Here is a 12,608-nt window from a genome sequence, read left to right on the forward strand (position 1 = left end):
TCATACTCTCGAGCAGGAAGACGTCAATGTTTGAATCCCGGTTCTGATGGTTCCTAGCTGTGTAGCTTTGGACAAGTTACTTGGTCCCCTGACACTCAGTTTCCCAATCTGTCAAATGACATAATAATAGTATGTCCCTCATACAGTCTTTTTGAGGATTAAATGAATTAATATATATGGTGCACTTAGAACAATACCCGATTTATCACAGAAACTATGTTAAGTGTTAGTTCTTATGCCAACTCATCCCCAAATCACATTAACATTTGACTTTCTAGCACCATATAGTCTCACTGCTGTCCCACTGGCTTAAGACTTTTCTGCCAGCGTTACACAATACAGGCGGGAATTGCCAGGAAAAGTGGGAATCCTTCCTGCAGTGCTCGTTTCCCTTTCCAGTCCTTTTAGCCTTCTAACCCCTTGTGAAATCTCCCCATTCCTCATCCCCTGTATGAAATGCCTGGTGTGATTACTGTTTTCCCAACTGAACTCTCATCAGTAGAGCCTTGATGTTAATTTAAGGACTCTCCCGATGCGTGTCTTCACTTCTAGCTCGGGTCTATTTCAACCCACCTCAAACATCACTGTCTGATTAATCATCCTAAAGCAGAATTGTGTTTGCATCACTTCCTTGCAAAAGTTTCCTAAGAATCTCCATCACCTAGAATCATTAACAACCAAGCATTCCAGAGACCTACAAATTATGACCAACATATCTTCCAGGCATATCTCCATTTGCATTTCTCCCTGTGTTTCTGTGTATATGATTTGTATATGTACAAATCAAGCTGTTCCCTTGAGTTGATAGCTCTCTCCCCCAAATCAACCAATTCTACTCTTTCAGGGGCTTCCCAGGTGGTCCAGGGCCTAAGACTACATGCTCCCAATGCAGGGGGCCTGGGTTCAATTCCTGATCAGGAAACTAGGTCTCACATGCTGCAAGTAAGACCCGGTGCAGCCAAATAAATAAATAACAACAAATATTAAATAAACAAAACTCTACCCATTCAAGTGTCATTTCCACTGCTCTTTTGAGTTACTCACTATAAGGGAGGCCAGTTGCTCTGTCATGAGGATATGGACAATGAGGAAACGGTCAGTAGCCACAAGAGTGGATCATCCTGAAAGTGGACCTTTTAGCCTGCTTGAACCTTCAGATGACTGCAGCCTTTGCCAACACCCTGACTGCCAACTACTCTAATTCAGAACCACCTAGCTAGGCCAGCTCTGAATTCCTCATCAACAGAATGATGAGATAAAACAACAGATGTTCATTAAGTCCCTATTTGGGAGGAGCTATTTATTATTCATGAATAGATAACTATAATATACCATTGTCCTTTATTTCAATAAATTAAGTTATTTGTGTATTTCTGGTACAGTCCTTCCTCTAATCCCCCCGACTAGGTAGTGAGTCCATCAACATGGCTTATGATTCATTTAGCTGTGTGCCCTCTGAAGTGACCAACAAAGTGCCTTGCAAAAAGTCAATGCTCTCCAAGATAGTAGAATGACCTCCTTTTAAGAATGTAGGCTCTGGTACCAGGCATATATATGTGTTCAGAATTCAGCTCTACCACTTGCTAACTGCATGAACTTTGGAAAGTTATTCAACCTTCTCTAAGACTTAGTCTCTTTATCTATAAATTGGGGATAACAACAGATCCACCTCATAGTTGTGGTAAGTGCAGGGCTTGGAAAATGACTGCATTCTCTGCTCAGCATGTTTCCACAGATGTGAGAGGCTCCCATCCTCCTCCCCATAAGTGGGTGACAATGGAGACAGGTTTTTAAGCTCTCTCGTCATCCCTCTTCCTGGCTCCTTCACACAGCCCTTTCACACAAGAGGAGCAAGTGTTTATTTGGTGAGCTTGATAGAACATGACACTGAATAGTGGATATTTGATGGCCATCATTCTGGATGTTCTAGACTCTCCTCTTTCTCACATTTGTGAGTATGTGAGAAGACACTGAGAGTATACTTTCTTTCTGTGTTCTGATCCGTGGAGAAAATACAGTTGGATCAGGGTCTAGAAATTGGCTGAGAGACAGACTTGGAAGTCCATCTGTCTATCACCTTTTCTCTCTCCCTCCTTTGCTCCTTGCATCTTACGAGCTGCCTGCCCAGGAATCCCAGGTACCTTGCTGCTGAGCTCATCTTTCCCACAGTGGGGTAACATGATCTAAATTGGGGGAAAATCACAGGCCCTGCAATATTCTACAATACAGTTTAGAGATTAAGAGAGCTAATGTTGTATTCTTCTAAATTTTATTATGGACATTTTCAAACATGGACACATCAGAATAGTACAATGTGCCTTTCACCCAGCTTCAGCAATTTATGGCCAATTTCATCTCAGAGTTGCATTTGAATTCTCTTTCATTCCTTGCAACTATTTTCAATTGTCTAAAACCTTGAGGGAAGGGTTAATAATTAATTGGCACTCTCAGACTTCCAACAAGGAAGATTAAATGACAGTGTGCAGGAAAGTAACCTGGGACATAATAAGCTTGTGAAATATATTGGCATTAATGATGATGACAAGCCATCAGCAGTATGGAAAGCAAGTTCTGACCAAGCTGACTTACAATGGAATTATGAGGCTCATCCTCCTCACTTGATTATCAGCTGGATTGTCAAGTGCTTATAACCCTGAGGGTAGTGGAAAGTCACTGGGTGAGAAACCCAGGAGAGCTTAGTTACTTAGTTAAGCTCACCTGCAGGCTTTACCTTTAAACCACGGCAACTCTTTCTCACTCACCTCCAGCCTGAGTCGCTGGGATACCATGCCTATGTCGATGCTGACAAACACTATGCGATTGGACCCATCCGGCTCCGCCATGATGAACGCACGACTGTACAACCTCGTGAGGATGCCCCGTGCATACTGGCCAGTCTTGGCGTAGCCCATCTAAAGAGGAAGAGAGCATCAGACCACCCCTCACTTCTTCTCATTCCCCTGCTACCAGAAGCCAGGCACAAACACACAAGAGACTATGTAGGCAAAGAAAAGCAATCCACGTGACACTGTGGCTCTGAGTGAGACAGGATATGTGTTTTCAAGAGTAAAGCCAACATCACACTCACAAAAAAAGTCTTTACTGTTCTGTGTAGATAGAGGCAAAGTAATGGCCGGGTTGGAAGAAATTATTCGCTGGCCTGTGGGCAAGGCAGGAGCTGGTGTGACTTGGGAATTGTGTTATAATGCTGGAGACCTTTCAGGGTTTTTCTGTTCTTTGAAACAGGATCTTTTCTCCAGCCTACGTAAGGACTACAGAAGGAAATACTTCCTCAACTATCGTCCTACATTTCCAGGAATACCCTGAAAACCGAAGGCCTCTTCACTTTGGTTGTCTGGTGTGTGGCTTTTTTTTTTTTTTTTTTTTTTTTTTCCCTAAAGAAAATGGTTTCTTTAGGACACAGTTATCTTTACTGAGGTTGCCTCACCCTGGCTTTTACAATGTTGTCCCTCCCAATGTTGTAGCCCACCAAATACATCAATCTTAAACCCTTCTCTCACCATGTCACAAAGCGTACCCATAAAAGCTGCACCCAGGTCTTCAGCATGGTCACTCTACTGCTTGCCTTATCCCTCATGCAAGTGCTCATTTAAAGTTTACATTCCAGTCACTTTTCAGAACAGACAACAAGGAATTCTTTCTAGAATCTAAAGATTATTTGGTTGGAGGGGGGGAAAAACCCTATCAGGAAATCTCATGCTCTGATTCCCTAGGAAAGGGTATCTAGAAGTGTGTGTCTAACGTCACCACCAGGAAGTTGCATGCCAGCAGCCCACAGGCCACCCCTGGCCCCGAAAAGGGTTTTACTTGCCTAACACAGTGTTGGCCCACACCAGATTTCCGGTTTTAACTAGAGTTGCTTACATTCTCCAAGAGAGAGATTTAAAACCTCAGATTTTCAATCCAGAAACGTTTTCACTCTCTCTCTCTCTCTGTGTCTCTCAGTCATGTCTGACTCTTTGTGACCTCATGGACTGTAGCCTGCCAGGCTCCTCTGTCCATGGAATTCTCTTGGCAAGAATACTAGAGTGGGTAGCCATTTCCTTCTCCGGGGTATCTTCCCAACCCAGGGATCGAACCCCAGTCTCCCACATTGCAGGCAGATTCTTAATCTGTCTGAGCCTCTAGGGAAGCCCTGGCTTCTCTTTAAAAAACTGTAAGGTGAGGCAGCCCTAGTTTCGCACTCTTACATGGCAATGATCGCTAAAACCACTCAAACTTTCTAGTTGTACCACAGTCCCCACCACTTTCTGTTGCCCCCCACACTTAGGATTTACTAGACATTTATCTTATATTGGCCTGCTTCAGTCATTTAGGGTACCTGCCCATCCCCTGTAGTATCAGAGTTTGCCCACTCTGCCACTTTCATTCATTAAAAAAGGGCCAGTTGAATTTACAAGGGAGTTGTGGTTAAGTAAAAGGTCCCTCTTCCTTACAGTACCATATTCAAAATGTTAGATAGCAGTGAAGGCAATACAAATGGAGAAGATTAAGACATAACAACTAGGAATAAATGCAGAGTATTAAATAATAAAATCATTTGTTTCACAGTCTCTTCAAGGATCCCATGATTTACCTACCAAATTAATATCTGATACTTGTCCTGTGCAGTCAGCTCGCCCAACACCAATATGGTAGCCACTGAAGTTCTGAAACAGGGTAGGCTCTGGGGTGCTGGGTGTTGGAGATGCCTGGGTAGTTGTGGGGCCCCGAGGGGGTGTTGAGTTTTGAGGGGCTGCAGAGCCCTGGGTAGCTGGAGGGCCCTGGGTGGATGGAAAACCTGAATCAAAAACCAAAATAAGATATTTAAGAAACAACATTTTAACCCACACACTTGGCCTCAGTTAGGACACACAGATTCAGCTTCCTAAGGAAGAATCTCTGTATATTCTCTTACATTCAAGATACACGGTGAGAAACATCTCAGGAACGTGGTTTACATCATAATCCCAAGGAGGATCTTTTTCATGGCTCAGAAATGTTTCAGCCTAACAATAAAGGTCCCTGACAAATGTCCTTCAACTTCTCCCTCAGGCTGTTCCTGTTAAACCTGTAGCCCTTCATTCACCCACCTGGCACTTCTACTCCAGCCAAACAAATCAGGCACCAGGCTCCTGGCACACAGTCTGCTAAACCCGGCCTCTGGGTTCTAATGTTCTCTCCATCCAGAGACCTTACTCCTCTCCATTTTACCAGTCAATCTCCACTACATTTTACAGGGGTTCATTTCCACCCTACCCAAATCCAGCTCAACTCCTTACCTCTAGAATGTAACCCCAACTGTCTCTACCCTGCTCTAGATGTTTATTCTTAATGCAACCTAGATCTTTTATTCTTAATGCAACTTAGATTATTGTATACTTGCTAACACAGTCCCACCTTATGTCAACTGTTCTCATATCACCACATAGGTATGCACATTAATATATATACCCTATATTAACATCACACACACACCCCAATATAAGGGAGGCAAAATGGGATAGAGACTAAAACGGCAGATGTCAGAAACAACTGGGGTTTGAAAATTAACTACCTTTACAAGCTGAATAAATGACTTAATCTATTTTACCCCAACTTTTTTCAATCTATGAAGAAAAGTAACATAACTTTCTCATAACATGAATCATCTCCTACTTACTAGGGTTTATTGACAATTAATATCTTAATACATAGTTAAAATTTAGAACAATGGCTGACATATAGCCTCAATTTTATTTACACATTTAGACATCTTATATATTTCATTTTGTCTGTTTCTACTCTAGACAACAGCCAGGGTTGGCCAAAGCAACACATGTCAGTGTTACGTGCATCAGTGGTCAGAAAGTACTTAGGCAAGAGATTAACAGCAGACTTCTTCTGGGTTCCAGAATTCTGGAACTCAAGAAAGTTTAGAGATCACATCATCCAATCACCTGCATTTTACTTATAAATAAACTGAAACCTGGAAAAATGATTTAACCAAGTTTTCATAGAAAGCACATGATGAATCAGGTGCCCAATCACACCCTCCAACTCAGAATCAGCTGCTCTTTCATCCACATTTTAAGCGCAGTTAGAATCCATGCCTTCCCACCCCTAAGCCCAAGTATTCTACAAAACATCAAGTATTGCAAGGAAGGAAATAGACACCTTGGCTACTGCCTCACTGATACCAACATAGAAATGTGGTGCAGGCCAGCGCCAAATCTAGCCACATAGCCAAGCGGATTATTTTCCATCTCGGAGTTTCAGATGTCTAAAATGGCACTAAGGCTAGCACCTACCTTTATGGGAGTTTTGTAGAAATTAAATGAGAAATTTACATAGAATGCTTACTATTTTCATCGTAGAAGTTATTGTTTTTTGAAGGATTGCTTCGCATCAACCACTATGGTAAGCATTCTATGTAAATTTCTCATTTTATCTGCCTGCAGTGCAGGAGATTTGGGTTTGATCCCTGGATTGGGAGATCCCTTGGAGAAGGAAATGACAACTCACTCCAGTGTTCTTGCTTAGAGAATCCCATGGACATGGGAGCCTGGCAGGCTAAAGTCCACGGGGTCGCGAAGAGTCGGACACGACTGAGCAACTAAACACACCTGTACACTAAATGAAAATAGTGGCTAGTATTTTCACTATTACCTCTCTGAGCCTCAGACTCTAGATTCTCCAATTTAAAACAGAAAACTAGGTTAAGTCCCATGGATTCTTTCATTTCTAGCAATAAAACTCATTCTGTCCACTGCCAGAAAAGAGGATCTCTGTTTCTCTGAGTTTTCAGGGAATCTGAAATATGAAGACAGGTAGAGAACACACTGGGAAAGAGAAGAGGCCGCAGAGGAGAAAACTGAGCTGAACAACACTGCCTCTTTCTCCAGTGGGCCTGAGGACAGCCCTCTCTCGCCCTCCCCGCCTTTTGTTGGAGTGCATTTGCTTCATAACGTAGTGTTAGTTCCTACTATATAGCAAAGTGAATCAGCTGTATGTATACATATATCCCCTCTTTTTTGGATTTCCTGCCTATTTAGGTCACCACAGAGCACTGAGTAGCGTTTCCTGTGCTATACAGTAGGTTCTCATTAGTTTTCTATTTTATACACAGCAGTGTTTATATGTCAATTCCAATCTCTGGAATCTAGCAAAATGATAGAGGCAAACCTGTTTGTAAAGCCCACCCTTTACGTTGGTCAAAGCATTCAATCCCCACCTGTCTTTTGTATTGTTTATTAGTTGTTGTTGTTGTTCAGCCACCAAGTCACGTCTGACTCTTTGCAACCCCATGGACTGCAGCATACGAGGCCTCCCTGTCCCTCACCATCTCCCAAAGTTTGCCCAAGTTCATGTCCATTGCATCAGTGATGCCATCCAGCCATCTCATCCTATGATGCCCTCTTCTCCTCTGCCCTCAATCTTTCCCAGCATCAGGAACTTTTCCAACAAGTTGTCTGTGCGCATCAAATGATCAAAATACTGGCACTTCAGCATCAGTTCTTCCAATGAGTATTTAGGGTTGATTTCCCTTAAGACTGACTGGTTTGATCTCCTTGTTGCCCAAGGAACCCTCAGGAGTCTTCTCCAGCACCACCATTCAAAGTCATCAGTTTTTTGGTGCTCTGCCTTCTTTACAGTCCAGCTTTCACAACCACATGTGACCATTGGTAAGACCAGAGCCTTGACTACACGGACCTTTGTTGGCAGAGCAATGTCTCTGGTTTTCAACACACTGTCTGTCTGTCATAGCTTTCCTGCTGAGAAGCAATTGTCTCAGCAGGAAAATCTCGGCAGGTTTATTAGGTATATAACCTATCAAAGAAGAGGCACCATCAAAGGCCTACAGACCTGATTGCCTGTAAATGTAACCTAGATAGTTTCTAAAATCTAAATTAGTTTCCAAGGTTAAAAAAAATTGGAAGGTATCTGAACTGCCTCCCCCAATTTCTAGCTTTCATTGAAAACTCAGGAGAGTTGAGTCCATGTGACACCATGACAACAAACAGCTGGCACTCAGGAGGGCCTGTGGACCCTCTTCACCAGAAATACACCTGCCCCCACTGTGGGCCACCTCCCCTCCTTTACGGAACTTGATTGACCTTCACAGCATTTGAGTTCAAGATCCCTTCTCTAAAGTTTCACAGACAAATTGACGTTCAGCAGGTCTTTCCTTCTCCTTTTGCCCCCCAGGAGAAGATGATGCCAGAAAGAAGGCAAAGAGAAAAAGAAGAGGCTCGGGAGTCACTGGGCCTTGAAGACTCCTAAGCTGTACTTAGATCAATGGAAAAGCGAAACAAATAAGTGCATGTCAGAACACCACACTGGCTATTTGGGAGCAAAGGTAAACATGATAAAAATTGCTGTCATTGCATAAAGAGCAACTAATGGAAAGGTTGGATGACCATCCCTTGGTGCTTAAGTACACCGTGAACTGCCCTATTATCAGCAGCATCAGCAGACACTGTTTCTTGCCTTGGTGTTCCCCACAATGAAGACATTTCCCACCAGCTAGGAATAGCATCTAAGAGTACTCACGATACTTGCCTGTGTGATTTTCAATGGTCCCACTGGTGATAAACAACAGGCTGAGAAGAGCCACCGTGATCCCTGTCGTCATCACAAGGAGGAAAATCAGGAATATTTCGAAGCTGGAAAAGGTGCGTTTGGCCATTTTTTCCGAGGAAAAGAGTCAGAAGGAGAACTGTGAAGGAGACAGGTAAAAGAAAAACAAAATACACAGGTTTCAAGCTGCAAAGGCAAAGATATCTTAGCTCTTTCATAGAACAGATTGTACCAGGAATGCCGCTAGGTCCACGTCCCATATCTTCCATGTCTTCGTGGAAGACATGACCAATCAATTACAGCACTGTGCGATGAATTCACACAGGGTTTCCAAATGCTCTTCAGCACAGTGCTCATCTTGGAAGCCACCACCCATCATCTGGTATTGACACCAAAGCTAAAACCTATTTGTACTCCTAGGATACATCATACTGCTTTCATTCACGGCAGTGGGGCTCTCTGTATATTGGTCTAGGCTGAAGCATTTCTGCCAACAAGGCTAACTGATGTACTCACATGGCTTGTACTTGTGAGAAAGCTGGCTGAGGTTAGGGCCGTGCTTTGTGGCCATGGTTAAATAACTTGTCAACAAGGAGGGGAAACACATAACTCTGGCCTTTAAACCTCCTGTCTTACTTTTGATTTCTACCCGAATAGAAAACAACATGGAAAAGGAGATTGGCATCTCTGATCTAAAGCCAGGCATTTGTAAAATTTCTCTCTCCAGTGATTGGAAGGATCCCACACATTTTGCAAACCCCAAGTCAAAGGATGAGGATAAAGAGAATGCTATTGTGTGCTACAAAAGCAGAAAATGTCCCTACTGATTCATGAAGACATTTTAGGCCTGGAATTCATCACAACTCAGAGGGACTAGAGAAGCTTCATAAATATGTGAATTATGTAGATTCACATAATGCAGCAGGAGAAAGTATAATATGGTTACAAATTGGGTTGTGAGATCTGGTGTCAGAGTTCAAATCTCACATCTGCCACTTACTAGATGACCCTGGGAAATTATGCCTGACCCTGAGCCTCAGTTTCCCCATCTGGAAATAGGGATGTGATGATGATACTTTTGGTACCTATTGTATAGTTTTTATAAAAATGAGATGACACAGTAATACTTTGTTACAAGGAATGTAGTTAGTGTTCAGAATGTTAGCATTTATCAATTAGGTTCTAAAATAGCAAAGGGTCTGTGCTCCTCACTGGCCTAAGAGAGTTTGTATGAGACTAGTATTCAAGAATCACAAAACCAAGGTGGGAACTTCAGAATCTATTTTCTTAACCTTAAGGAAGCTTGCGTAGTAAGGTGGGACTGGAGTCCCAAGCCTTGGGTAAGATGGTGCTACCCCCAAGAGCTGTAAATTGGCAACAATCAGCTGTGTTTATTATGGCTCAATTTTTCATTTCAATTTGACTTAGTCAACAAGAGGAAAGATAGAGGTGACAATTTATTCTGTAAAAATAGAATCTATATTTACAAATATGAAATTTCAGGCTTCATTTCAAAATATTCCATAATGTATGGTGACACTGAGCCAGCATTCCTGTGTGCCAAGAGTTTTGTAAAGCTTTTTAGCTGCTGTTCCCTTTCAATAGGGCAGCCCTTCTGCAACCTGCCACTGTCTGTACCAGTGAGCCTTATCTATATGGCCTTTGTCATCATTTTATTTGGCAACCCTTGGACTAAAGGTTAATAATCAGTGCAACCCTTGGACTAAAGGTTAATAATCAGTCTGACAGCAAACACTTCAGAGTAGTGCTGAACTGGGAGTGGACGAAGAGCTTGAAACATCTTCTTGCACTTCCTGGTTGTTAGTAGGCCTTCCTCAACCATGTATCACCACGGCAGTCAGTCTCACCACCACCGGTAGGGACATCTTCAAATTCAGGGCAAAACAACTTTCACTCTCAGCCCTGAGTCAGAAGGTACATCTAAGATGAGCACCTAAAATTTTGATAACTCAAAGAAGTTTGCTAGTCCATTGCTGTTGTTTTCAGTAGCAGACTTCAGACCTTGTAAACCTAGTTCTTGCTTAGAGCTTTGGTTCCTATGAGCCTTCCTGCTAGCTGAGATAGCACAAAGAAGGCCATTAAAAATGGTCCAGACAGGCAGCTAGACCCCTCAACCCTAAAGCATGTATATGCAGATCACATGTGGAAATGTGGCTACATGGTAAGAGCCTATGTAATAGACATGATATGAAATATGTACATGCCTGTGTGTATACAGATTTTTCTTCTACTTTTGCTCTGCTGAACTAATTGTCACCACTGACCTTTTACACAAGTCAACAATGGCACTTGATTTAACATTACAGTTTACTTCTTACGTGGATTACAGTGATATATCTCGTGTATTTCACCACTCTATTTAGTTGCCAAAATTACCACCAACATATTGGGTTGGCCAAAAAGTTCATATAGAAAAACCTGAATGAACTTTTTGGCCAACCCAATATTACCATTTTTTTTTTCAATGCACTATCCTTCAAAAATGATTAAAATCTGAATTTAAATATGAAAGCAAGTGCCTATACCTCTCTTTAAAAGGTAAATGTGCCTTGGAGAGTTGAACCAGTGATTATATTTTAAAGGACTGTTATACTTCCATGGTGGTCCTGTGGTAAAAAATCTGCCTGCCAATGCCAGGGGACATGAGTTTGATCCCTGGTCCAGGAAGATCATACATACTGTGGAGCAATTAAGCGCATGCGCCACACGCGCTCTAGAGTCCATGAGCCCCAACTGCTGAGCCCAAATGCTGCTAGAGCCCATGCTCTGCAAGGAGAAGCCGCGCACTGCAACTAGAGAGTATCCCCCGCTCACTGCAACTTGAGAAAGCCCACTCGCCACAAAAAGTAAAAAAATAAGTAAATTTTTAAAAATAAAGAACTGTACATTTTCAAATACTTCCCACTTATTCTAGCATAATCCTGCAAGGTCAATGGTAAGGCACTAATGAAACACTAGCATGTCACTTGCCATATCACCCTGAGGTCCCCTACTTTCCAGGACTGCAATGGTAAAAAGTAGTGTTTTGGCAAAAAGGGTTTCCAAAGCTAAGAAAACCGGTGTAATTAAGATCCCTGAGACAAAATGATTCAAAATCCCTCCCTCCAAAAAAATGCATTCTTACCGACTCAACCACTCAGGTGAACTTGTGTGTCCTGGTAAAGGAAATGGTGGCCCAGAATCTTGTCCCCCGTCCCCTGGAACGCTGCTCAGTTGAGACTGCTCAGCACTTTCTGAAACATACAGAGGAAAGATCTTCACAGTCACGTCCAAGCAAGTTAAGAGTTCTCATTAGCACAGTTTTGTGGGTTTGGTATTTGGAAGAGATTAGTGTATTGATAACAAATGGCTTATTAGCCAATTCTCCCCTGGCACAGCCTGATACTGAGGAACTGAGCTGCAGAAGGCCTGCCAGGCTGAAGGTCATTTCAGATTTCAACACAACTCTTCCAGCCCATCAAGGTCTGTGCAATAGCTCTAACCTGGATCACACACACACACACACACACACACACACACACACACACAGAGTACCCACTTTATTTATTTACCCCTGGTCACTCAACCAGTTTATCAAGAGGGAATGAAAACGTATGCCGGACCTTAGTGTGGGCTATGGGCTCCACTAGGCAACATTTACAACAATTTCAAGACATTTAATTTTTTTCACATCATTAAATTTTCAAAACATTACTTTGCCAACAAAGGTTCATCTAGTCAAGGCTATGGTTTTTCCTGTGGTCATGTATGGATGTGAGAGTTGGACTGTGAAGAAGGCTGAGCGCCGAAGAATTGATGCTTTTGAACTGTTGTGTTGGAGAAGACTCTTGAGAGTCCCTTGGACTGCAAGGAGATCCAACCAGTCCATTCTGAAGGAGATCAGCCCTGGGATTTCTTTGGAAGGAATGATGCTAAAGCTGAAACTCCAGTACTTTGGCCACCTCATGTGAAGAGTTGACTCATTGGAAAAGACTCTGATGCTGGGAAGGATTGGGGGCAGGAGGAGAAGGGGACGACAGAGGATGAGA

General features: G+C 42.7%; 1 protein-coding gene across 2 annotated transcripts in view; it reads right to left on the bottom strand.

Annotated features, from left to right (window-relative positions):
* ASAH2 (N-acylsphingosine amidohydrolase 2) overlaps positions 1–12,608 on the bottom strand; it is an 89,436-nt gene that overhangs the window by 51,890 nt on the left and 24,938 nt on the right. The window contains exons 2-5 of one of the 2 annotated variants that reach the window (XM_025273928.3): positions 11,705–11,813; positions 8,542–8,698; positions 4,602–4,801; positions 2,763–2,912 (exon numbers count right to left, since the gene is read on the bottom strand). In XM_025273928.3, the coding sequence (XP_025129713.2) occupies positions 2,763–2,912; positions 4,602–4,801; positions 8,542–8,668 (477 nt within the window). In that variant the 5' untranslated portion in view covers positions 8,669–8,698; positions 11,705–11,813. The remainder of the gene's footprint in view (positions 1–2,762; positions 2,913–4,601; positions 4,802–8,541; positions 8,699–11,704; positions 11,814–12,608) is intronic. The other variant, XM_025273930.3, reaches the window with a different exon arrangement.

The sequence above is a fragment of the Bubalus bubalis genome, chromosome 23 (assembly GCF_019923935.1).
Source record: "Bubalus bubalis isolate 160015118507 breed Murrah chromosome 23, NDDB_SH_1, whole genome shotgun sequence".
NCBI lineage: Eukaryota > Metazoa > Chordata > Mammalia > Artiodactyla > Bovidae > Bubalus > Bubalus bubalis.